Source organism: Coregonus lavaretus, assembly GCF_964263955.1.
Source record: "Coregonus lavaretus genome assembly, chromosome: 36".
Lineage (NCBI taxonomy): Eukaryota > Metazoa > Chordata > Actinopteri > Salmoniformes > Salmonidae > Coregonus > Coregonus lavaretus.
This window is the reverse complement of record NC_140023.1, coordinates 4,599,655-4,623,433: the sequence shown is the minus strand read 5'-3', so window position 1 is coordinate 4,623,433 and position 23,779 is coordinate 4,599,655. Positions and strand designations below refer to the sequence as shown.

The 23,779-nt window shown below is 40.9% G+C and overlaps 2 protein-coding genes across 3 annotated transcripts; both read right to left on the bottom strand.

The window, feature by feature from the left end:
- Window positions 1–779: 779 nt before the first annotated feature.
- LOC311111007 (serine/threonine-protein phosphatase 4 regulatory subunit 3-A-like) lies at window positions 780–11,980 on the bottom strand. Of its 2 annotated transcripts, XM_084153690.1 has the most exons (17): window positions 11,907–11,980; window positions 11,520–11,667; window positions 10,533–10,588; window positions 10,205–10,303; window positions 9,101–9,724; window positions 5,374–5,451; window positions 5,152–5,268; window positions 4,395–4,511; window positions 4,009–4,140; window positions 3,719–3,821; window positions 3,328–3,369; window positions 3,080–3,238; window positions 2,651–2,820; window positions 2,430–2,569; window positions 2,014–2,159; window positions 1,744–1,853; window positions 780–1,572 (listed from the first exon to the last, which is right to left on the bottom strand). In XM_084153690.1, exons 2-17 carry the CDS (start codon window positions 11,659–11,661, stop codon window positions 1,474–1,476), a joined length of 2,334 nt encoding a protein of 777 aa, XP_084009816.1. In that variant the 5' UTR covers window positions 11,662–11,667; window positions 11,907–11,980; the 3' UTR covers window positions 780–1,473. The 2 variants fall into 2 exon arrangements, with proteins under 2 accessions (XP_084009816.1, XP_084009817.1); XM_084153691.1 differs by having other exon boundaries at window positions 1,706–1,853; window positions 11,520–11,980.
- Window positions 11,981–12,237: 257 nt separating this feature from the next.
- LOC311111008 (polyribonucleotide nucleotidyltransferase 1, mitochondrial-like) lies at window positions 12,238–22,260 on the bottom strand. Its single transcript, XM_084153692.1, has 28 exons — window positions 22,044–22,260; window positions 21,674–21,734; window positions 21,506–21,580; window positions 21,127–21,232; window positions 20,960–21,009; window positions 20,785–20,848; window positions 20,648–20,695; window positions 20,445–20,558; window positions 20,134–20,320; window positions 19,993–20,044; window positions 19,846–19,903; window positions 19,355–19,451; window positions 19,169–19,271; window positions 18,935–19,005; window positions 18,785–18,821; window positions 18,608–18,674; window positions 18,310–18,399; window positions 18,113–18,166; window positions 17,905–18,014; window positions 17,699–17,770; window positions 17,543–17,606; window positions 17,351–17,434; window positions 17,183–17,266; window positions 13,422–13,528; window positions 13,206–13,261; window positions 12,974–13,052; window positions 12,703–12,750; window positions 12,238–12,615 (listed from the first exon to the last, which is right to left on the bottom strand). The coding sequence occupies exons 1-28, from the start codon at window positions 22,160–22,162 to the stop codon at window positions 12,460–12,462; spliced, it is 2,313 nt and encodes a 770-aa protein (XP_084009818.1). The 5' UTR covers window positions 22,163–22,260; the 3' UTR covers window positions 12,238–12,459.
- Between the last annotated feature and the right edge of the window lie 1,519 nt (window positions 22,261–23,779).

Here is a 23,779-nt window from a genome sequence, read left to right as displayed (position 1 = left end):
GCAGTGGCTCACAGATCTGCTTAAACATCCAGACCCACAGATTGTCAGAGCAGACCTGAGCCCCCCACCCAGCGAGCAAAACAATTTAGCAGCTCTCTTGACAGCGAAGATAAATTAGAAGTTAATTTCCTGCAATTCTACACATTCTGCTACTTTAATTTCATGCAATTGTACTCCTTTTGCCATGGGGTGGAGAGAAATGTGCAGTGTTACAGCTAATTTCCTGCAAACATTTTGCCAAAGGGTGGAGACATGTTTGCAGTTTCTGATGATCAATGGGGGTCCCCGGTCGGTAATTCAACCATGATCACAAGTTTAGAGAGCTGGCTTAGACTAATTTACCAATCCCCCCCCCAAAAAATTTGCCAACATGGGATAATTGAATGACTGTCATAAGAGAAACTGCTGATGCACAACCAAATTTCAAAATTGCATATTCTAACGCCACAGTAAATTGAGACCCACACTGTTCCTTCAACAACAAAAATGGGGGGAGGGGGCAGTTGCCCATCCCTGGTCTATATAAATGGCAGTAGCTGGTCTAGCCACCACTACTGAAATATGCTCTGACCCACAGGAACTGTGCTAGCAACAAAATCAACTCAACCCATCAGGAGTACTGAACTGGATCACCAGTAGTATGCACCACTGAGAAGGGTTTGTGTTCTCTTAAAACAAGATACACATACCTGCTGGAAAATAGACAACCTCTGGTACCTCCGTTGAAAGGGAGCCACAGTGAGTCAAAGCCACTGAATACACAAACTTCAGACACTCAGTGGGCTGCAAAAATGACTTTACTGCAGTTTAATACATGTTATTTTAAAACCAGCATTGCAACTCTTGCTTTCTACAATGAATTGAATTAAAAGGGTGAACAGTGGTCCCACCAATTGTGCAGCAAAAAAAAAAAAAAACACTGGCAGGTATAGCTCTCCCCTTTTAAAATCACTTAAGGGGCAAATCATTAAAAATAACTATACAGTACTTTTAAACTCATGAATACAGGATTCCTGGCTAGTTGTGTGTGAGCCTCGGCAATGCAGCCCCAGCTTCAACGGTTCAGTCCTGCTCCTCAGAACTAAGCAACTTTTGTTTTCTGTAGGTTCTTTTTTTTTTTTTTTACCTACCCCCCTCTTTTTGCCTAGTTCCCTCCACCCAACCCAAAGGAACAGTTCTGTAGGGTCAGCCAATCAAGCTTCCATTACTAAGCGGCTAGTCCTGCTAGCCTGACTGGCTCTCCCATTAGCCCCTGCTCCCCCTTCTGTAGAGCGGCTGAGGTTTGGGTGAAGTGCTGCGTCCCTGCCGGAGCAACAGGGAAACCTTGGCACTGTTCAACCTCTCTGGTCCACAGGCCAGGTATGGGGACGTAGGAGCAGGGGGCAGGCTGGGAGGGTAGCAAGGTGGGAGTGGTCTCTGTCCAGTGGACTGTGACTGTGGCACAGCTGACCAAGACCTGACGACTTCACTGGCTTAGGAGCCCAGACGGGGCCGTTTCCGTGGCGACTGCTCTTCGTCTTCTTCCTCCTCGTCTTCATCGTCAGGGTAGTCTACAAGGCCGACCATCGCAGTCTGTCAACGAGAACATAGGTCACATTAGAACTCAAGTGACTCAACCCTGGGTTTGATAATTTTTACTACTGGGGTGGCAGGAAAATGGGGCTTTTTACTACAGATTGACAGGTAGAAAGAGGATATGGCTCACCTTGGCAATTAGAATGGCAGTTGACAGGGAAAGCTCACCTTGACTACCAGGGCGCCGGGTGGCGCGGCCGACTTGGCTGGAGAGCCGTTGGGACTGGCTGCGGCGGCGGGCGAGGCAGCTGGCTTGCCGTTGGCACCGTTGGCAGCCCCTGCAGAATGAGAAAAGGTCAACTTAAAGCTGCCAGTTGGGGTCTGCTTTGGGAAGTTCTCTTTGTTGTCACTCTCTTTAACTGCAAAGAGATGGGTGAACATACCAATCCACAAGCAGTGGGGTTCAACACATACACTTCGCAGAGTGGCGGCACTTACCTTTTTTTGCTTCCATATACTTTCCGTAGCTCTCTGGGAACTCTTCCTCTGGCCTGCTTTTCTCAACAGCCTCTCCTTCTTCATAATCATCATCATTGAACCACATTTCCTCATCCCCGTCCAGTGTTCGAGCATCCCTACGATATCTGCTTGGATACAGTTAAGACTACTTTTAACAGGCTTTATATAAATAACATGAAAAAAATGTATGTCACTTGACAATGCAACATTGGCTTTAAAAGCATTGCATGCAATAAACACTGCTTAAGTTACTTTGCTCAACACAAACAAACTACTATTAAATGATATGCTAAGTTATCCTCTTTGGCTGAACCAAACAAATCAACTAATCAAATGTTCCACTTTAACGCCATTCCAGTTGTCCATGTCTGTGAGGGAGATGACGGAACACTGACCTGTTGAGTCTCAGGGTCTGTCGATCCTTCTCCTGCTCATATCTGCCCTTCAGGCCCTTGAACGTCTGGACGTATTCAATGGATTCAAGAGCTGTGAAGTAGTTGTCTATGATGTGTGCTATGAGGGACTTGATATCCTCCTGTAGAGATAGATGTCATTAGGATGTGTGCATGTGGTAAAATGGTAACCAGACATGTTAAAAGGGTGAATATGAACTTACAACTTTAATGAACTCAAAGAGTTCGATGATGGCTGAGTTTAGGAGGTTGTATCTAGTTCCGTTGTCCAGCAGGGTGTTGATGACTGGCTCAAACAGGTTCCCTTTGATAATGTATCGGTTGTAGTACTCATCCTTCTGCCCGATTATCCTCCTCATGAAGCGCAGAGCACCTGTTAAAAGACAACCAGTACAATCAACACCTTGAAAAGAGGCTTTGAGTAAACTCCATACAGCAACTACTTACACCACAAGCAGTACATTTAGGTTGTGGATTTATCAATGGATTATACCCAGGAGCCAAGGGTCCAAAGGTCTGGGTTCTAGCTTGATGTGCTTCATTAATCAAATCATGAAAAAACAAATTCAACACTTGGTGCTCCCCATATTCTAGAACCCATGTCCCTCTGTAGTGTTTCCCCGGTGACTCACACAGAGCCAGGAAGGTGTGTTTAGAGTTCATTAGCACCAGGACTCGTCGCAGCAGGTCCTTGTTCATGATGTAGGTCTTTATGTGATATGTGTGGTGCTCAACACAGAATGTCAGCAGCTCCAGAATCAAAGCCAGGAGTTGAGCTGTCTGGAAATTATCTGGAAGACATAGAGGCATGCATTTACAATAGGGAGAGACACACTTAGTCAAATGAGAATTATGATTGTGATAATGTATGGTTAAATACCAGGGCACACTGGGTTGATCTTGGTGGACCCCTCTTGCAGATCTGAGAGATATAATAAAAGCAATGAATATCAGTCATGTAAATAGATCCAAACCAAGACTTCTTGGCCTGCCCACCAAAAAGCTATGCATATCAACACAGAGCTGGACCTAAACACACCAAATTCTACACAAGACCAGAGTCCATACACACAATGCATACATTATCAGTGCTATCCGGGATCCTTGGGACGTCCCTTCCCTAAACCATAACCCTTGCCATAACCATTTAAAAAGTCAACTTCAATGGGAGGTAGCGGACGTCCCATGGATCCCGGATAGCACAGACCATGCATACATCCATTTAGATCTATAATCACATGAGTTAAATACAAAAGGTCCCCCCTCCTCACCTTTAGACTTCTTCTCCTCTACAGTGTTGGCCAATAGAGGGGCTGTGAGGACCTGCATGCAGTACTTGTAGAAGAAGCTGAGAAACTCTGTCTTCTCCGTTTTCTAACGGGATTCAAAGTAAAAAATAGATTAGTAGACAGCAATGCTGTCATATTGCAGAGTTCATCTTTCATGTAATGAAAGTATCATACAACTCATGAGGTATAGCTAGCTGTTCTGTTTTCTTGTATAATAGTCATTACACCCAGTGTTATGACAGAAGAGTGTGTGTGTTTGGACATGGTCTTACATTGGTGGGGGTCAGCATGTTCTCTGGGTCAATCAGTGTTCGTAGGAGCCCCATCAGCTGCACAGCACCCCCCAACTCAGGGTCTGAGTCACAGATCATCTGCTTTATCACCACGTTTATCAGCAGCACGTCCTAATGAACAAGTAAGTAGCATCACGTACAGGAAACCTAGAACATCCTAGAGAATTCAGACACATCTAAATGCTCAGAAAGGGTATGCTTGGGTTAACAGTAAACACCTACTATAAGAAACAGTTCAATGTGCATTTTATAAATTAACATTTCACTGGTTAAATAATCATTTACATAATCACAGCTCCATTTGGCAGAGAAATTGGCCCACCAGTATCACATTTCATGTAAGCCTAGCTATATAACATACTTACATCATCAGTCTGCTGTGGCTCCTGCATAACAAACTCTCGGACCATGGAGGGGCTGAACTCCACCAGGTATGAGAATATGTCTGTGGCTGCAGCCCTCACCTGCAGGTCGTCCATGCCCTGTGGAGACGGTGAGACACACTAGTCACACACTGGATACACACAGTGAGCTCAAACGAATAGTGCATTCAGCTCCATCCACGTGTTTCTTTAGGGGCTCAGGAGCCTTAGTGCAATCTGGACTAACTGACTTTTTAGACCTTTTCAAGTTTAGGATTAAAGGGATACTTCAGGATTTAGGCAATGAAGCCCTTCATCTACATCCCCAATCAGATGCTCATGGATACAATTTGTTTGGTTTGCATTCAGTATGAAGGAAGTTAGGTAGTTTTGCGAGCCAATGCTAACTAGCTGTAGTGCAATGACTGGAAGTCTATGGTATCTACTAGCATGCTAGCAGTTGCCAACGCTAGTTAGCAATTGCGCTAACGCTATATAGCAACTTCCGTCAAACTGTATGGAAAGAGACAAATGGTATCCACAAATTAATCTGACACATGGTAAGTAGATAAAGTTATCTTTAAGAGACATACATTATACTTATTTTGACATGTGCTGACAAGATACAGCCGTTGAAGGTGAGATGGGATTTCACGTTCAAGGGATCGAGAGAATGTTGCCACACCAAACACATGACAAAATGTCTAGGATAAATATGCAAAAACAAGGCATTTAAAATGTACATAGTACACATTCATACCATGACTATTTCAAGAGCAGGAAGAATGCCTAGATTTGCCAGAGTCTTGAAGAAAGCATCTCTATTTTGCGGTTGCAAGGTTTGTGAAAAAGCACAAAATTCTTTGAAGAAGTTCACCTGTGAAGAGGAAGGAAAACAGGAGAGTACATCACTGAAACATTCATGGGATAAAAGCTTAGTATTTGTATGCTTTTAATAAAACGAGTTCGTCATTAAACTTACTAGTTCCCTCCTTTTACCGTCCTCTGTGGCTTCATCTGTTAGCTGTGCAAAGACTTCAGTTAGGAACTTCTCATCCTCCTGTAGTGCAAGGCAGGGATATAAAGTTAACATTCTCACTGCATCTCAGTTCTGTGGTCTGTAGAGGTTTTGTGAGGTGAGAGGTCATGTTGAAAAGCACTAGGACTGAACCCAAATACACATTTATTACAGGGGTCAATAGACAGGGCCAAGTCCCTCTTGAGCTTCTAAACGTGTATAATTATACTGCCAAGTGCCAACAAGGGAAGTTAAAAAAAACAAATCATGCCACAACCTTATCGTTGTTACCAACGTGAGATCCAAGACATACTTCAGGGCCTACTGGTAGGTTGGCTTCACATTAGATTCCCTGCTTAAATTGAAGATGACCCATCAACTACAAACCTGTTCACTAACATCAGAGCCAAAGACAAACAGTTTGATCTAGAACGAATCCTTAGAGAAGTAACAAGCATCGATTTACAATACTGAAGACAACAAAGTGGCATGAGTATTTTATCACATTTCATATGACATTCTATTTATGTAAAATAAAATACATTCAAATACATTCATAAGGTTAATCCATTCCAGGTTTTTTACAACAGCAGAATATCACATACATGTACGGATTACGATTTATCTTCAGATGGGGCAAACTGTTTCACAGGAAAATAAAAGCATGAATAGAGAAACTCAGTTACAACAACATTATGTATGAAAAATGTATGCACTCACTAACTGTAAGTCGCTCTGGATAAGAGCGTCTGCTAAATGACTAAAATATAAATGTACATTGACAATGGTGTGAAAGTGTGTGTTATATGTAGCCAGTTAAATTCAGTGCTTTATTTCCTTTGCTTCACACACTAAAATGTCACAACAACTGTTAAAACTGAACACCCGAGCTGAAGAGGCATTAGTTAAGATAACATTGCATAGGTACCAATTTCTTGTTAAATTGATCAACTTAAATTTCCCTGTATGTATTAAGGAACACCTAACTTTACAAGACTCGCACTACTCCTTTCAGCAACAGCAGCAATTACAAGGGTACATCATGAGGTTGGCGTAAGATCTTTCAGATACAAAGACCCAACTGATTGGAATAATTTACCTATAGAAAACAGGGCATTCAAATCACAGTGAATTTAAGAAAGCCCCTTTTCAAAATGTTAAGAACAAACTGTTTTTAACTAATAGAAACATCACCATGTGATATTTGTAAATATATATATATATATATATATATATATATATATATACATACACATACAGTGGGGGGGGGGGGGGGAAGTATTGTCAGCCACCAATTGTGCAAGTTCTCCCACTTAAAAAGATGAGAGAGGCCTGTAATTTTCATCATATGTACACGTCAGCTATGACAGACAAATTGAGATTTTTTTTTCCAGAAAATCACATTGTAGGATTTTTAATGAATTTATTTGCAAATTATGGTGGAAAATAAGTATTTGGTTACCTACAAACAAGCAAGATTTCTGGCTCTCACAGACCTATAACTTCTTCTTTAACTTCCTCCACTCGTTACCTGTATTAATGGCACCTGTTTGAACTTGTTATCAGTATAAAAGACACCTGTCCACAACCTCAAACAGTCACACTCCAAACTCCACTATGGCCAAGACCAAAGAGCTGTCAAAGGACACCAGAAACAAAATTGTAGACCTGCACCAGGCTGGGAAGACTGAATCTGCAATAGGTAAGCAGCTTGGTTTGAAGAAATCAACTGTGGGAGCAATTATTAGGAAATGGAAGACATACAAGACCACTGATAATCTCCCTCGATCTGGGGCTCCACGCAAGATCTCACCCCGTGGGGTCAAAATGATCACAAGAACGGTGAGCAAAAATCCCAGAACCACACGGGGGGACCTAGTGAATGACCTGCAGAGAGCTGGGACCAAAGTAACAAAGCCTACCATCAGTAACACACTACGCCACCAGGGACTCAAATCCTGCAATTCCAGACGTGTCCCCCTGCTTAAGCCAGTACATGTCCAGGCCCGTCTGAAGTTTGCTAGAGTGCATTTGGATGATCCAGAAGAGGATTGGGAGACAAAGAATGCTGAGTTGCATCCAAAGAACACCATACCTACTGTGAAGCATGGGGGTGGAAACATCATGCTTTGGGGCTGTTTTTCTGCAAAGGGACCAGGACGACTGATCCGTGTTAAGGAAAGAATGAATAGGGCCATGTATCGTGATATTTTGAGTGAAAACCTCCTTCCATCAGCAAGGGCATTGAAGATGAAACGTGGCTGGGTCTTTCAGCATGACAATGATCCCAAACACACCGCCCGGGCAACGAAGGAATGGCTTCGTAATAAGCATTTCAAGGTCCTGGAGTGGCCTTGCCAGTCTCCAGATCTCAACCCCATAGAAAATCTTTGGAGGGAGTTGAAAGTCCGTGTTGCCCAGCGACAGCCCCAAAACATCACTGCTCTAGAGGAGATCTGCATGGAGGAATGGGCCAAAATACCAGCAACAGTGTGTGAAAACCTTGTGAAGACTTACAAAAAACGTTTGACCAGTGTCATTGCCAACAAAGGGTATATAACAAAGTATTGAGAAACTTTTGTTATTGACCAAATACTTATTTTCCACCATAATTTGCAAATACATTCATTAAAAATCCTGCAATGTGATTTTCTGGATTTTCTTTCCTCATTTTGTCTGTCATAGTTGACGTGTACCTATGATGAAAATGACAGGCGTCTCTCGTCTTTTTAAGTGGGAGAACTTGCACAATTGGTGGCTGACTAAATACTTTTTTTCCCCACTGTATATATATTATAGGTACTTAATTTATTAGTTTTTAGTAGTTGTAGCAGTAATCTATTAGTTGTATTAGTTGTAGCAGTAGTATTATTAGTGGTAGCAGTAGTATTAGTAGTTGTATCAGTTGTATTAGTAGTTGTAGCAGTAGTTTAGTAGTTGTATTAGTAGTTGTAGCAGTAGTTTATTAAATTGTAGCAGTAGTTTATTAAATTGTATTAGTAGTAGTTGTAGCAGTAGTATTAGTAGTTGTAGCAGTAGTATTAGTAGTTGTAGCAGTAGTTTATTAGTTGTATTAGTAGTTGTAGCAGTAGTATTATTAGTTGTAGCAGTAATCTATTAGTTGTAGCAGTAGTTGTAGCAGTTGTATTAGTAGTTGTAGCAGTTGTATTAGTGGTTGTAGCAGTAGTTGTAGCAGTTGTATTAGTGGTTGTAGCAGTAGTTGTAGCAGTTGTATTAGTAGTTGTAGCAGTAGTTTATTAATTGTATTAGTAGTTGTAGCAGTAGTTTATTAATTGTATTAGTAGTTGTAGCAGTAGTTTATTAATTGTATTAGTAGTTGTAGCAGTAGTTTATTAATTGTATTAGTAGTTGTAGCAGTAGTTTATTAGTTGTAGGCCTATTAGTAGTTGTACAACAATGTTTATGCTGTTAGTGTACTTTTTAAATATTTGTATTATTATTTCATTGTTATTGTTAGACAGTTGCCATATTATTCTTGTTACTAAGTATTTTTTTTATTTTTTTTGGGACACTCAAAAACTAGATGTGTATCTCAAGAGATTTCATCCTGCAAAATGTCAAATAAATATATAAACAGATTGACTTACACTCCATTTGTAGTCAAGAATGGCAAACTCGAAGAGGAGAAGAAAAAAAAGCTGTTTGGCTCTGTTGGTTTGCAGTGACTCACCTGCAGCATGCTGACTATCTCCACCTTGTTGAAGAAAATGAAGGATGTGAGGGTGGAAAGGAAGTTCTCCTCGAAGACTGAAGGCGTGGGCAGGATGATGTCCTGGATGTACTGCACACGGTACGTCTGGTGGATCTTCTGCCGCAGCTCTGAGTCCGTGATGGGGATCACCTCCTTAAACTTGGCCGTCTTGGTGAGGAACTCGCGGTGCCTTTTGGGCTGCACTAGTGCCGGGTCGTACTCCAGGCAGCCCACCACGTCCATGATGCAGTCGTCCGAGAACATGACCTCGAATAGAGCCGCCTTGTTGAGAAAGAGGACGCCACGCACAATCTCATACAGATGATGTAGGCCCTCCCGGTTGTCCAGGTCTTCGCACACCTGGAAGAGCTGCAGCAGCTTCTTCATGTATCCTTCGCTCATAAGGGCCAGGGCCAACTTCTCCCGGCGGATGGGCGAGGACAGGACAGAAGTCACCAGGTCAGCGATCTCCTCCAGCCGGGCCAGCTCACAGGGAGGCAGCTCCACCAGGTGGCTGGTCTCTGGCATCTCCTCGAAGCGCTCCTCCTCGGACTCATCGATGGGGTCCTGGGTGATCTCCAGCGCAGGGTCTTTCCCCTGCACCTGGGGCAGAAATTAGACAGGCCACTGGTAAGAACAACAGAAGGTCTCTAGTCCCCCATTGCAAAGGACGAACTTCTATAACATGATATTCTATACTTAAAAATTATGAAATACTAATGGCTTAGTCTCATAAGGGCGTACAAAGAAAATGTATGTTTACCGGCACCTAAAAAAAGCAGCAGTGACCTACAATGCACATACATGGTTATTCATAGTTTTGGGGGCTGGAGATTCAAATAACAAGCAAATATGGTACAATCAATTGCTTCCTGACAATTTTCTTCTGCAAGGGCATGTTTTTTTTTTTTTTTTTTACTTGTGTGTACATGTGTCACCAACAGTTGTGACATGTTCTATACATGTAGTTCCTGCAGTTAAAAAGTGTGCTTTCTGGTGCCATAAAATGACTATAAATAGCAGTAATACACATAAACCTTACACTGACTTACACAACCATATAGAGTAAACACAGTACTATACCTGACAAATCTTTTCCCAGATTTCATCACAGCCAGCTTTTTCCTGAAAACTCAGAGCCAGATCATAGTTCTCTGCTTCAGACCACACGATCAGGGTGTCCTGAGCGGGGAAAGACAGTTCTCATGATCAAGTTCAGACAATTATTTTTCATAACTCGAGGTTTGTAATTATCAATTATTTGCTGAGTAAAATTAAACCGCAACTGTACACATTCACAATTCTTTAGATACATAGGCTACTTCTATAAATGGACCTGCCCCAGAGCAAATAAAACACTGAAGGTACACTGAAGATACACAGCAGACCTCGATAGAGGCAGAATACTCACTTGCTGTTTCTGATATGCAGTATTTGGGCTGATTTTAGACTCCAGAAGAAGTGAGCCTAAAAGACATGAGGGCATTCAGTTAGCTAACGACTACCATACTGAAATAATTATTTGCTGCCTAAATGTTCCCAACTATATAATAAACAACTTCATAATTCAGGAACATGGGTGTGAAATAATATGTTCGTCAAATAAGCCTTAATATCAACAACAAGATGGCTGTTGTAACTGACAATACTGCTGAAACCTGAACACTACACTTTTACTGACAAACTGTTCATGTAAACAAAGACAATTTATTATAAATTAGCTGACAATTTGTTATGGGCTGGCAAACAACTGTCCCTTTATTTACTACCGACTTAGCCAAGTGAGTTTACTAGTACCTAGTTAACGTTAAGATAGCAAGCTGTGCAACAGTTATTTGACCAGGTTGCTAGTTGGCTGGCTAGCTCGTTATCTAGCTAGTTGGATACACTACTTTTAATGTACCAATGTTCGTTAAAAATATAACTAGCTAACTAGTTAAATGTGTTATATAACGTTAAAAGTATTCAACGAAAAGAGGTTCACAAAGGAAGTCAGTTCAACCACATTGATCTTCCAAGCACTGGCTAGCTAACGTTAGGTTAGCGTTACATCGATAAATAAACAAATCAGTTATCTTAAAACACTATCACCACTAACGTTACAAGTAAACGTTAAACATTAGACAGCTAGCATTAGCAATATAGTGATTTAGCTAGCTACAGTAGTTGGCTAGATTAACTCATACACGTCGACATCAGCAGTTACGTGTTAGTAGCTAGCGAGCTAATAATTAGCCAACTCAACTAGCTAACTAGTTTGTTAGTTGGGTGACCGTTCGCTAGCTAGCGATGTGGAGTTTTTGAATTGGAGGCCTGTACTAGCTACCTAACTACGAACAAAACACAGGCAAGTGACGAGCCATCGTCTACTAATAAGATATGCTAGCTAGCAACTCACCGTCGGATTCCGCCCGAACTAATAATGATATTCCCTTCAGTCGTTCGACAAAGGTGGACGAGACATGTCCTGTGCCCCTGTCGTCCCACTGTCGGTCTTCATTCAGCGTGTATACTTTCACACGCCGCCGAGTATCCGACATGGTTACCTTGAGGAAAAGCTAACGCGTTAGCTAGCAAACACTAGTTCACCCTATCTTTAAAATAGTTGCCTAGCTATATTCTTATCCCCGAGCTTCAAACGTGTTTCTACCCGCATGTCCCAGACATACATCGGAGTATGATACACAATAATGTGCTAAAACGTAACGCTAATTAATGAACATATTATGCTGCTGATTATTTTTTCCCGCAGAAGGCAGGATATCTAGCGAACTGTAAAATTCACCGTTGAAAACAACTACGACGGCCCCTTCACTATCGTCCACAGACCGCCATCTTGTAATCCGTTATTTTTCTTCCACTACGTCAATCAAACGTTACCGCGGGGTCTCCTCTTAGGGGCTACGGAATCCAGTGTTATGTCGTTAATATCGAAACGTTTACAGCATTGGTGGGATACAGACCTGTTACAGTCTGTGCTTTTATTACAATATAGGGAAAATAATGCTGTTGATTTCAATTAAAACAGCTCTAAATATTGTAGCACTAACAATGAGTATGTAGAATATTGGAATATGGCATGAGTGGTCACAAGTTAAAGTCAATGTAAAACAATGAAATGTTTAGTTTACATATTTATTACACATTGTATAAAACAGATAAACTGACAGCAAAAAATGCTTCACCTAATAAAATGCCTGCCAAATTTGTTATTTGACAACTCAAACTGGTATGGCCACCAAGCTGATATCATTGCTGAAATCAGCAGAGAATGAGAGTACAGTAACCAGTGCTTGAAGGATTTGGGTGAGTAAATGACAAATGGTTGGTAGTGGGAGTCAAGAGGAGTTGCTGGTTGCTTGGCCATTCCCTGTGCCCATGGTGATGCTCTGTTTCTCACTCAGTGTCTTAACAACTGTTGCTGCTGGAGATTGTAACACCTTCCTCGAAAGCCTCATTCTTCCATCTGTTGGGTCTCGCCCAAAGTATTTAACCTGTTGGCAGCATTCCATCAGAGAAAGACTATCAGTCAAGAAGTCAAGCGAATTAAGAACTAAAGGTCAGAAGAATGCAATACATACCTGAATCTGCTGTCCAACCTCTAATCCAAGAGCACTTGGGTGTTTTATCTGGACAAATTCAGTGTGTACAATTATTTCACTCTGCCAACAATTTTAGCTGAAACATTTGTTATTAATGGATTATTTTTTATCCCATATACAACTTCTCATGTAAATAAACAGAAAACAAGGCAACACATGCAGCCTTTTCCAAACTGGTAACATCTGTAAAACATAATATATGTTGAAGTTCCTGTAATCCCTGCATGGTATTCTGGGACTAGACTCTTACCCGTTTGTGGTCCAGCTGAGAGTTATGGAGCAGAACAGCACTCATGTTGGGATACAGCTTCACCATGACACCAATGTCCCTGTGAAGGAAGGGAGACAGAAGTGCAGCAAGTCATGAAGCTACCCGTTTAGCAATCCAATGTTCAATCAATGGAACACAATGTTTAAAAACCAGACTGTAGCTGCATCACATTAGATGAAACAGCAGCCTCCAATAATGCAGCAGTGTGTACCTTATCTCCATGATGGTGGCAGTGTAAACAGCACCAAACTCCAGCTGCTGCTCTTGCTGCAAGGCAAAACAGACATCCTCAGATTCATATCATTACTGATGTGGGTAAGAATTGCCTTTTTGGAGGATATAGTACAATGATGTTTAATGAGTAAATAAAAATGAGGAATTGTAAGAAATTAGGCAATACAGTGGAATTAGACTAGGTTGGACTCACGTCATCCTTGCAGATTTCTGTGATGAACTCCTGTGCTTCATTCATGGCACCAGGAGTAGGTGCAAACACAGAGAAGGTCTCCTCGTCCACCTGGCTTATCGTCACACCTATCCAATGACACAAAACAACCACACACAACAACCTGTAATTTCCCAATACACCAGGTATCATCAACTAGATTCAGCCACAGGCAGATTCTTTCTTGAGCGGATGGTCAGGGGGCCGGAACATAATTACAAATAATTAGTAAATTGACCGCAAGAATTCCAAACAGACATAACATTTGACTAAAACATAATAATTTCAAACCTTGCTTACATTTGTATACGATCGCATATATACATAAATAAAACACTTTCCGAATGAGAGAGCTATATATACAGTACCAGTCAAAAGTTTGGACACACCTACTCATTCAAGGATTTGTCTTTATTTTTACTATTTTCTACATTGTAGAATAATAGTGAAGACATCAAGACTATGAAATAACATATATAAAAAAAAAGTGTTAAACAAATCAAAATATATATTATATTTGAGATTCTTCAAATAGCCACCCTTTGGCCTTGATGACAGCTTTGCACACTCTTGGCATTCTCTCAACCAGCTTCACCTGGAAAGGCCAGGTCATCTGATGCAGCACTCCATCACGCTCCTTCTTGGTCAAATAGATCTTACACAGCCTGGAGGTGTGTTGGGTCATTGTCCTGTTGAAAAACAAAATGATAGTCCCACTAAGCCCAAAACAGATGGGATGGCGTATCGCTGCAGAATGCTGTGGTAGCCATGCTGGTTAAGTGTGCCTTGAATTCTAAATAAATCACAGACAGTGTCACCAGCAAAGCACCCCCACACCATAACACCTCCTCCTCCATGCTTTACGGTGGGAACTACACATGCGGAGATAATCCATTCACCCACACCGCGTCTCACAAAGACACGGCGGTTGTAACCAAAAATCTCAAATTTGGACTCCAGACCAAAGGACACATTTCCACTGTTCTAATGTCCATTACTCGTGTTTCTTGGCCCAAGCAGGTCTCTTCTTATTGGTGTCCTTTAGTAGTGGTTTCTTTGCAGCAATTCGACCATGAAGGCCTGAGTCACACAGTCCCCTCTGAACAGTTGATGTTCAGATGTGTCTGTGTCTGAAGCATTTATTTGGGCTGCAATGTCTGAGGCTGGTAACTCTAATGAACATCCTCTGCAGCAGAGGTAACTCTGGGTCTTCAATTCCTGTGGCGGTCCTCATGAGAGCCAGATTCATCATAGCGCTTGATGTTTTTTGCGACTGCACTTGAAGAAACTTTCAAAGTTATTGACATTTTCCGTATTGACTGACCTTCATGTCTTAAAGTAATGATGGACTGTCGTTTCGCTTTGCTTATTTGAGCTGTTCTTGCCATAATATGGACTTGGTCTTTTACCAAATAGGGCCATCTTCTGTATACCAACCCTACCTTGTCACAACACAACTGATTGGCTCAAACGCATTAAGGAAAGAAATTCCACAAATTAACTTTTAAGAAGGCACACCTGTTAATTTAAATGCATTCCAAGTGACTACCTCATGAAACTGGTTGAGAGAATGCTAAATGTGCAAAGCTGTCATCAAAGGGTGACTATTTGAAGATTCTCAAATATAAAATATATTTAGATTTGTTTAACACTTTTTTGGTTACTACATGATTCCATATGTTTTTCATTTTTGATATCTTCACTATTATTCTACAATGTAAAAAATAAAGAAAAACCCTTGAATGAGTAGGTGTCCAAACTTTCAACTGGTAGTGTGTGTGTGTGTGTGTGTGTGTGTGTGTGTGTATATATATATATATATATATATATATATATATATATATATATATATATATATATATATATATATATATATATATATATATATATATATATATATATATACACACACACATATACACACACACACACATATACATATACACACACACACACACAGTTGAAGTCGGAAGTTTACATACACTTAGGTTGGAGTCATTAAAACTTGTTTTTCAACCACTCCACACATTTCTTGTTAACAAACTATAGTTTTGGCAAGTCGGTTAGGACATCTACTTTGTGCATGACAGAAGTAATTTTTCCAACAATTGTTTACAGACAGATTATTTCACTTATAATTAACTGTATCACAATTCCAGTGGGTCAGAAGTTTACATACATTAAGTTGACTGTGCCTTTAAACAGCTTGGAACATTCCAGAAAATGATGTCATGGCTTTAGAAGCTTCTGATAGGCTAATTGACATCATTTGAGTCAAATGGAGGAGTACATGTGGATGTATTTGAAGGCCTACCTTCAAACTCAGTGCCTCTTTGCTTGACATCATGGGAAAATCAAAAAGAAATCAGCCAAGACCTCAGAAAAAAAATGGTAGACCTCCACAAGTCTGGTTCATCCTTGGGAGCAATTTCCAAACGACTGAAGGTACCACATTCATCTGTACAAACAATAGTATGCAAGTATAAACACCATGGGACCACGCAGCCGTCATACCGCTCAGGAAGGAGACGCATTCTGTCTCCTAGAGACTAACGTACTTTGGTGCGAAAAGTGCATATCAATCCCAGAACAACAGCAAAGGACCTTGTGAAGATGCTGGAGGAAACCGGTACAAAAGTATCTATATCCACAGTAAAACGAGTCTGATACCGACATAACCTGAAAGGCCGCTCAGCAAGGAAGAAGCCACTGCTCCAAAACCGCCATAAAAAAGCCAGACTACGGTTTGCAACTGCACACGGGGACAAAGATCATACTTTTTGGAGAAATGTCCTCTGGTCTGATGAAACAAAAATAGAACCGTTTGGCCATAATGACCATCGTTATGTTTGGAGGAAAAAGGGGGCGGCTTGCAAGCCGAAGAACACCATCCCAACCGTGAAGCATGGGGGTGGCAGCATCATGCTGTGGGGGTGCTTTGCTGCAGGAGGGACTGGTGCACTTCACAAAATAGATGGCATCCTGAGGAAGGACATTTATGTGGATATATTGAAGCAACATCTCAAGACCTCAGTCAGGAAGTTAAAGCTTGGTCGCAAATGGATCTTCCAAATGGACAATGACCCCAAGCATACTTCCAAAGTTGTGGCAAAATGGCTTAAGGAAAACAAAGTCAAGGTATTGGAGTGGCCATCACAAAGCCCGGACCTCAATCCTATAGAAAATGTGTGGGCAGAACTGAAAAAGCGTGTGCGAGCAAGGAGGCCTACTCAGTTATACCAGCTGTGTCAGGAGGAATGAGCCAAAATTCACCCAACTTATTGTGGGAAGCTTGTGGAAGGCTACCCGAAACGTTTGACCTAAGTTAAACAAGTTAAAGGCAATGCTACCAAATACTAATTGAGTGTATGTAAACTTCTGACCCACTGGGAATGTGATTAAAAAAATAAAAGCTGAAATAAATCATTCTCTACTATTATTCTGACATTTCACATTCCTTAAAATAAAAGTGGTGATCCTAACTGACCTAAGACAGGGAATTCTTACTAGGATGAAATGTCAGGAATTGTGAAAAACTGAGTTTAAATGTATTTGGCTAAGGTGTATGTATACTTCCGACTTCAACTGTATAAATGGAAAGTATTCAGACCCCTTGTGTGGGAATACTTCGGAACAGATTCCTCCTCCCAACCCTGCCATACACTATGCACCGATGAAGAGAGATCATGTGTTGGGGTAGACACAAATGAAGTAATAATGTTTTTTAAATATTAAAATGTTACCTGTTTGAGCTTGTAGTCTGCGGAGGTTATAGCCCCCTGGCCCAACAAAGCGTGCTCGTCTGGACACTGGGACTCTGACCTTTTCTACAACAGACAGGAAACATTCCTTAAACGCAAAATACATAAATAATGGAAATCAAAAAGGAATAGCAACCAAGAGAGTCTTACCGACAACCGGGCCATTCTCCTTTCTGTTAGCCCTGGGCTTGGCAATAGTATTGTTCATGATGCCCAAAATCTCCCTCTTGGCAACTGTAAGGATATGAGAATGACATGAGGATTGGTGACTTCGATATTTATCTCTCTAGAGAATGAATAGATAGCTACATAGCTATTTATGGGGCATGTCTTTCATGTCACCTGTGGCTTGCTGAATAGCCTCCATTACAAGTTTCAGAGGTAAGCCTGGAATCTTCACATCAGCCTAGAAGGAGGAGGCATACATTATAGCAAAAATAACTACAGTCAACAAAATACGACAGCAGAGAGAAACCAATGGATGTTCAGCTACAGTACCTGTAAGGCATTGATACCCTTATTTGTTCCTGCCAGTTTGAAGTCCATGTCTCCTAGGTAATCCTCGATTCCCTGTTGTGACAGAAAACACAAATAAAACAGTTCTACAGACAGGGGATCTCATGATTATAGTACACATGTGATATTCCATAGAAAATGTAGTTAGCTTTAGGATTGGTGAGAGAAATACTAGTAATATTGGGTACCAGAATATCAGTCAGTATTCGGTAGTCCTGGATTTCTGATGGCTTCTCTGGGTTTGCCTTGGATATGAGTCCAATAGCAACACCTGCCACAGCTGATGTAATAGGCACACCTGGAACACAAACGTATTACATTTCACTGCAAATGGAAGGATCATCAACAAAAATGTAAAATGACATGTTTATTTTCCACTTCAAAAGCATGAAGTACCAGCGTCCATTAAAGCCAGACTGCCTCCACATGCTGACGCCATCGACGAGGACCCTGAGAGAACGAGTGTGTGAGAGAAAGAAAGAGCCGAGGCTCATCATACAGTCAATGAAATGACTAAGATTTGGCAACTAAGCTTATAATAAGAAATGGTCTTAAAATGTAGAAGCAAAATGGAAGTCATCCACAGAACTCACCATTAGACTCCAAAACCTCTGAGGTGACTCTAATAGTGAAGGGAAAGTCTTTTGGGATGACAGGTCTCAAAGACTTCTCTGCCAGTGCCCCTGTCAACATAGAGAAAGAGAATATTATTTAAATAGTCACATGAACTTAGGCATGCCACCCACACACTACCCATGGGCATCTTTTAATCCATACCAACATACTAACCATGACCAAGCTCTCTTCTGTTCATCTTTTAATCCATACCAACATACTAACCATGACCAAGCTCTCTTCTGTTCATCTTTTAATCCATACCAACATACTAACCATGACCAAGCTCTCTTCTGTTCATTCCACTCATCTTTCCAATCTCATTGGTTGCGTAAGGCGGAAACTGAAACAGAAAAAGATCATTTCAGCCCATGCAGATGTTTTGTTGTGCAATACCAAACTAATAAGCAAATCCTACTGGAATCCTGCTTATTTGTATAATGTCATACTCACCTCATAGTGAAGCATGAAATTCTTGTCTTTGACTCCACTGTTAAAAGGAGAGCAACTTGTTTCAGCTAACCTATATATGCACACATTACATTTAACACTTGCTTGAAACTTGCATTCAAGAGCACTGTAATTAATTATGTATAAGTTTACCTTAATGCTGTAGTAATGATGTCTGTTTTAATACTGGACTCCAAGGAGTCAAATGTTACAGAGCACAGAACCTAGAGAGAAAAGGCTTTATTAACTAGGCTAAAGATACAATGAAAAACAACCCAAAACAAATCAGACTCCGCAAATACATTTCTCCTCTCTTCAACTTTCCAATGTCCCCAAAATGAATAGCACGCCTACTCTGAGCCCTTCTTTATAACGCCAGATCCCTACCTGTGTCTGTCCCCTCTGGAAAAGTGCAGACCCATGAAGGGGCTTAAAGATGTCAGCCTCACAGGAAATATTTCTCAATGAAGTCAGGTTTCTTCCATCACACCTTTAAAACAAGGTAAACAAGGAAATGATTAATGACATTAATGACAATTTGCTAAATACTACTGAGACATGCATTCTTTTTACCTCCTATATTCATTCAAAACCAGATTGCGGAAGACCTCTTTGGACACCGTGTTGAAGGACTCCATCACCTCATAAGGTTCTGCTTGAGGATATTTCTCTACAGAATACAGACATACTGTATGTAGGCGGTTAGACAGTAAAATGACCACACACAAGACCTTGAATGTTGCAAAAATCTTATAGCATAACATTTATTTGGTACAGATGTAGGGTCTTAATTATGTCACCCTGTTGCAGGAGAAGTTTCCTGCAATTCAGGAAAAGTAAAATGTAGTGTATTTGAGGTTTAAAAATGGTTCTGAAGTTTGTAATTTCCACTTTGAAATTCGGACTTCATTTTCCCTTACGAAAAATGTATCAACCCCTACAAAAATGCCCATTAATTATAATTCCACATAATTCACATTTCCTGTTGCTGCAGGATTCTTTTCCTGCTGTAGCAAACAGGCTCAAATTAAGGTCCTACATCTGTATATAGCAATGATACATACCTTTTATTTGTTCCTCTGTTTCTAGCCGCACTTTGTTAATGGCGTCATCTCTGGAAATCTGAAAGAACACAATAAGTTACTGATTTTATTGAATGAAAAAGTACCACCAAAACACAATAGCTAAAACACACAGACATAAATACTTACCTTGTCATGAGTGAAGTCTGTGAAAACAGCATAGACCTTTTCAGAGGCCAACCTGAAAGCAAAACAGTGTGCTGTCATGTAACCATTAAAAAAAACTTAAGAGATTGGAGAAATATCAAGTCAGAAAGAAATGTGTCTTACTGTCGTGTGTGCTCAATCATTTCCTTGGGCGCAGAAAATATTTTGGGAGGGGTGCGCTTGGTCACTTTTGCTTCTCTGGCCATCTGCTGAATAGCCAATATGATCTGCTGTGTGTGCTTCACGCCAACCTTGACTGCATGACAGAAGTCCTGCTGCAACACATTCTCAGCAGATGCCTCGATCATCACTAAGACAAAACAAAAGATGTTTATACCTAGACTGAATATGGCATAGCCACACACTAACATTTTAATATAGATATTGAGGTAGAGAAAAAGGGATGTGTGATATAGCTGGATTACAGTACTAACCCACTTGGCTGAGAGGTGCTCCAGCCACTATCAGGTTGATAGTGCTGGAAGCCATTTCCTTTCGTGTTGGGTTCACCAAGAACTCTCCATCCACCAGGCCAATGCGCACTGCACCTAAACATCCACAAAACACAGACCATATGGTTAAAGCCACATACAGGCAAATAAAAACAAAAGGACACAGGTCTGTATGAGATACTAACCAATGGGCCCATTCCAGGGAATGTCAGAAAGGGTAAGAGCAGCAGAGGCTGTAGGGAAGAGAAATAGTTCACGTTATCACTCGATGTCAAACAAAGGTCATGTGAATGTTTCTACAAGGAAATCAATCTCTCCTCACCTCCATTAATGGCCAGTACATCTGGATCATTAACACCATCAACTGCCAACAGGTTACACAGGACCTGAAAATATACACCGCAGGACTACAATCAAGAGCACAGTTGTAATAACAGTGTAAACATATCGGTAATGACCATACATAAGTACAACATTAACTACAAATACTGACTCACCTGAGTGTCATAGAAATAACCAGCAGGAAAAAGGGGTCTGATTGCCCTGTCTGAGGTCAGACAACAAAAAAGAGATACAGTTAAAAGTCTGCTAATGGTATTTGCACTAAATCTAATATAGGACTGGAGTAAGAGTTATGGCATAGGAGTTAGAATCATCTTCTCACCTATTAGCCTACTAGTCAGAATCTCATTTTCAGTGGTGCCCAACTCCCGCCGCAGGTGGTTAGTGGGGATTCTACCAGCAGCAGCTGCTTTCTGTCTGTAGTCCACCTGTCAATCAAAAACACACTGTTCTAGCCAAAGGACCTGAATCACTCCAAGGGACCTAAGACCACTATGTAACAGCCTACTACACTAAAGAGATTATCACAATGTATGCACTAACTGTAAGTCGCTCTGGATAAGAGCGTCTGCTAAATGACTAAAATGTAAATGTAAAATGTAATCACACATAATGAACCGTCCCACATGGAAGACTAAAAGCAGCTTTTAAATATGTTTGAAGGGCATTGAAAAATATTATATGACCCCACTTTAACTTACCACTAGTGGCATAAATTGGGAGAGGGACGGTTTCGTTTTGCTGACAGCTGTCACCATCACTGTTGTATCCCCAAGCTGGAAAAAGAGGTGGAATGCATCCGAGTAACTGGTCTGAGCATCTTGTGCATATTCACTTACAAACTCTCAAAAAATTATTACGATTTATACCTGCACAACAGCCGACCCATCTGCAAATCTGGCAAGTTTCCCTGTTGAGATCTCAAGTTTTCTTCAAAAGAGGGGAAATAAGAACACATTTGAGGTTAGAGTGAATTGATGGGAGTCAATCAACCATTAATCACTGCAACGCAGATTTAGGAGGACTCGGACAAATATTCTATGAATATTCCTTCTTATAAATATATTTGACTCAAACTATGACAATATGAAATCAACAAGCACACCCCTGCATTGAATAATGAACTTGAAACCTTCGCCCACAGGCTTGACTGGCTGTCACTGTGTAACGTTATGTTATCAGCTAGCTATGAAACTAGCTAACTAGCTAGCTAGCTAGCTAAATCAGACGTCAACTTACTTCTCACCCAAGTTCACACCCACTTTTCGTGTCGTTCCATGGCTGTTCCAGACACTTTGGTGGCACAACCGCACATTTAGTCTGGCCAGCGAGGGCCCAAGCCTCAGTAAATGTATCATATTCAAGTACAAGCTAACATTAGATATATATTTTTAATTGAACAGGTATCCTTTACACAATTTTGATGCGCATGTGGGCTGCCATGACAGTTCATCACATGCACGGAAGTACGTCATTAATAAATAGTGGCCTGTGATTGGACCAAAAAGGTTCCACCTTCTGTGATTGGATATTATTTGTGCATCTCCAAAACAAGGCGTTCCAACGCAGCACTTTACAGCTCCAACCCATTTAAGCCTTGTTCACACTGCAGGCCTTAATAATCAAATCCGTTTAGGAATACTGACTGTTCAAACAGCAAGTTACAAGTGACCAAATCGGATTTGTGTGTGTTCAGATGTAGTAATTTGCTGACATGGCTACACTAGTTGTCATGGTAATGTCGGATGTGTGTGTGCAGTAGGCTGTTTAGTGCTAGTGCTTCTCACTCAGAAGTTGTTGTGTAGCAAGCTTAGGTGACCACAATACCTGCCATGGAAGTCTCCCAGTTGCTTTGAAGGTTCGATACCTTTTTGGCTTGCCACAGCAGTCAACTAGCTAGCTAGGTAACTTTTTAGCTTACTAGCACATTCACTCATTTGTTTGTAATTAAACATTAAACAACCTAGTTAGCTACCACATGTTCTTGTCAAACTGTCAACAGAGTAGCTAGCAAGCAACAAGATATGCCAAATAACAGTCTAAAAACCATTTGAGGGCAATATTATCAGATTTGGCCATTCAGACACAAGTCCCATGGCCTGGAATCAGATTTGTATCTGATTTAAAACCACCCACGAAGATGGCTTGAAATATATGATTCCATGATTTAAGGTTGTTCAGAATGGAGGAAAAATATATTCAAATCGGATATGCAAAAGAACAGGATTTGCGTCACATCAAATTGCCAGTGTGAACAATTCCTGTTGAAATTACATACAGTATATGTCAAATTTACTAAATGCCAAACGTCTTTTTTCTCAAGAAACTATGATGGAAGGGTGATGTTTGAATTTAGTTTTGCTTACTTTCCTAATGTGACTTATCCAGAGCGACTTACAGTTAGTGAATGCATACATTTTCATACTGGCCCCCCGTAGGAAACGAACCCACAACCCTGGCGTTGCAAGCGCCATGCTCTACCAACTGAGCTACAGGGGACTATCCCACACAATGACCATAACCATCAACATCAAGTAAATTAATCTAGCATAAACCACGTTTCCATCCAACCATTTCATGTTGATTAATTAATTATCTGACGCATGAAAAAAGTCATGACCGGGCTGATGGAAACATGAAATGCCGGTACAATTTTATAAATGCCGACAGATAATTTGTTCTTTCGACATGGTGGGATCTTTTTGTGTCGGTAAAATTAATTATGCGAGAAATGGTGGGTGGAAACGCCCTTATGCGCAAATATTGATATAATAACCAACATATCATGGACACTCTTACTGACAGTTGTGGCTGCTTCGCGTGATGTATTGTTGTCTCTACCTTCTTGCCTTTGTGCTGTTGTCTGTGCCCAATAATGTTTGTACCATGTTTTGTGCTGCTATCATGTTGTGTTGCTGCCATGTTGTTGTCATGTGGTGTTGCTACCATGCTGTGTTGTCATATGTTGCTGCAAT

Bases quoted from the DNA above. Each gene is read 5' to 3' on its own strand.
- LOC311111008 (XM_084153692.1), bottom strand. From the start codon at position 22,162: ATGATACATTTACTGAGGCTTGGGCCCTCGCTGGCCAGACTAAATGTG. The intron at 21,233-21,505 runs GTAAGTTAAAGT...TTTGATTGACAG, and splicing joins CCCAATTTATGCCACTAGTG to GTGGACTACAGACAGAAAGC. The intron at 18,400-18,607 runs GTTAGTATGTTG...CTATGTTGACAG, and splicing joins CAGAAGAGAGCTTGGTCATG to GGGCACTGGCAGAGAAGTCT.
- LOC311111007 (XM_084153690.1), bottom strand. From the start codon at position 11,661: ATGTCGGATACTCGGCGGCGTGTGAAAGTATACACGCTGAATGAAGAC. The intron at 3,822-4,008 runs GTAAGACCATGT...GAATCCCGTTAG, and splicing joins ACATGCTGACCCCCACCAAT to AAAACGGAGAAGACAGAGTT. The intron at 2,160-2,429 runs GTCAGTGTTCCG...GTATCCAAGCAG, and splicing joins CAGACCCTGAGACTCAACAG to ATATCGTAGGGATGCTCGAA.